The sequence below is a fragment of the Sus scrofa genome, chromosome 1 (assembly GCF_054392235.1).
Source record: "Sus scrofa isolate SSC_HxYL_T2T_F1_AM1 chromosome 1, Sscrofa_HxYL_maternal_Yorkshire_Landrace_v2.0, whole genome shotgun sequence".
In the NCBI taxonomy this organism is placed as follows: domain Eukaryota; kingdom Metazoa; phylum Chordata; class Mammalia; order Artiodactyla; family Suidae; genus Sus; species Sus scrofa.
This window is the reverse complement of record NC_139383.1, coordinates 100,248,995-100,251,074: the sequence shown is the minus strand read 5'-3', so window position 1 is coordinate 100,251,074 and position 2,080 is coordinate 100,248,995. Positions and strand designations below refer to the sequence as shown.

Genomic DNA, 2,080 nt, shown 5'->3' with positions numbered 1-2,080 from the left:
TAGGAATGAGGGTCTTTTGCTACATTAAGCAATTAATTGAAAGCTCTATATTCAACATGAGGTTCTAACTCCAAGTCCAGTGTTTCCCAAGTCTCAGTGAAGTTCTATCATTCTAGAGAGTAGGACAAAAGTCCACAAGCCTCCTAGCAATTGCTGATTTAATTGTTGCTTAATTTCTTTCAATAAAACATTATTAAGAGATTTTTCCCCCTCATATTTATTAGGCTTTCTACTCTGTGGACATGGAAGTTGGAAATCATACCATCCTGACAGAATTCATCCTAGTGGGCCTCTCTACAGATCCCAAGTGGAGGTTGATACTATTTGGAATATTTCTGGTGTTCTATTTGCTCACCTTATCAGGGAATATGGCCCTTGTTATCTTAATCTATATTGATTCTTACCTACATACACCTATGTATTTTTTCATCGGCAATCTGTCTTTCCTAGATTTCTGGTACACCTCTGTGTATACCCCTAAAATCCTGGCCAGTTGTGTCTCAGAAGATAAGCGCATGTCCCTGGCTGGATGTGGTGCCCAGTTTTTCTTTTCCTGTGCTGTAACCTACACTGAGTGCTATCTCCTAGCAGCCATGGCCTATGACCGCCACATGGCAATTTGCAACCCTTTACTTTATTCAAGTACCATGTCCAGTTCTCTCTGTACTAGACTTGTTGCTGGCTCCTACATAGGAGGGTTCTTGAATGCCATAGCCCATACTGCCAACACTTTTCGCCTGAGTTTTTGTGGCAAAAATATCATTGACCACTATTTCTGTGATGTTCCACCATTGGTAAAAATGTCTTGTACAGACACCCACGTTTATGAAAAGGTCCTCCTGGGTCTGGTTGGTTTCACGGTCCTCTCCAATATTCTTACCATTCTGATTTCCTATTTCAACATTCTTCTGGCTATTCTGAGGATCCGCACAGCCTCAGGAAGACACAAGGCCTTCTCCACCTGTGCTTCACACCTCATCTCAGTGATGCTCTTCTATGGGTCCTTGCTCTTCACATATTCAAGGCCAAGTTCTGCCTATTTCCTGGGGAGAGACAAAGTGGCATCTCTCTTCTACACTGTGGTCAACCCATTGCTCAACCCTCTCATCTATAGTGTGAGAAATAAAGATGTCAAAAAGGCCTTCTGGAAAACAACTCACACCATAAGACTTCAGAGATGAAGGCTACCTTTTTTGCAGAATGCTTTCATTGCATTTTCTGAATTAGTGGCTTATAAACATGTTTGTAACATTGCAACCTTTCAAGTAAACACAACATATTGTACATAATGAAAACTTGATCAAACCATTTTTATTGTTTATCAATACTTTTTGGGATTAAACTATTTTAAACCTATAATATTGGGTTGTTTGATATTCTACAATATTGTATTTTACTACATTGCAGTATGAGGTTTTCATAAAACTTATTTGCTTGTTTTTTTTGGGAGGTCTTTAAAAAGAAAAAGTGGATTTGGATGGCTTTCATGTACATGGTTTGGCTTTGTCTCTTGCTGAGCAAACTTGATTAATTGAGAAATAATATTTAGAATTGTTAAGCTCCTGGAAATCTACTCAAAACTTGACAGCTATTTATTTTTAGTAAGTCATTCTGTCAAACTCCTTCATAAAGCTCTAATTGAGTACATTATTTCTTTGGAAACGTTGTGTCTTCTACAGTAATGTAATATTATGCAAACTGTTTTAAGTTTTTTAGATTATGAAAAAAAACCTTTTTATATCTATAGTTAAATATGTGACTTCAGGATTGCATATCACCTTAAAAGAGTGATCACTTAATGTAGAATGTAGAGTCTGCCATGCCAGCCCTTGGTCACACACTATTTATTTCTCAGGTAGGAAAATATCATCAGGTGGTACAAACTGACACAAACAAACCAACAAACTAAAGCCCCATCATATTCTAGATTAAATTCTTGTTCTCACTCCTATAGATATGCATAGATGATTTTAACCACCAAGAATCTTACAGTTCCATATGTAAAACATGGCAAGTTTAATTCATCTTTTTCATAACGTGTGTGTAATGTACAGTTCTTTTTGAAAATTGGATCTGCATG

At 37.2% G+C, this 2,080-nt stretch overlaps 1 protein-coding gene across 1 annotated transcript; it reads left to right on the top strand.

Moving 5' to 3' along the window:
- Positions 1 to 230: 230 nt before the first annotated feature.
- Positions 231 to 1,181, top strand: LOC110258894 (olfactory receptor 9G4-like). The gene has a single exon (XM_021082138.1). The coding sequence runs from the start codon at positions 243 to 245 to the stop codon at positions 1,179 to 1,181; it is 939 nt and encodes a 312-aa protein (XP_020937797.1). The 5' UTR covers positions 231 to 242.
- The last annotated feature ends 899 nt before the right edge of the window (positions 1,182 to 2,080 follow it).

Excerpts from the sequence above, each read along its gene's own strand:
- LOC110258894 (XM_021082138.1), top strand. The coding sequence starts at position 243 with ATGGAAGTTGGAAATCATACCATCCTGACAGAATTCATCCTAGTGGGC.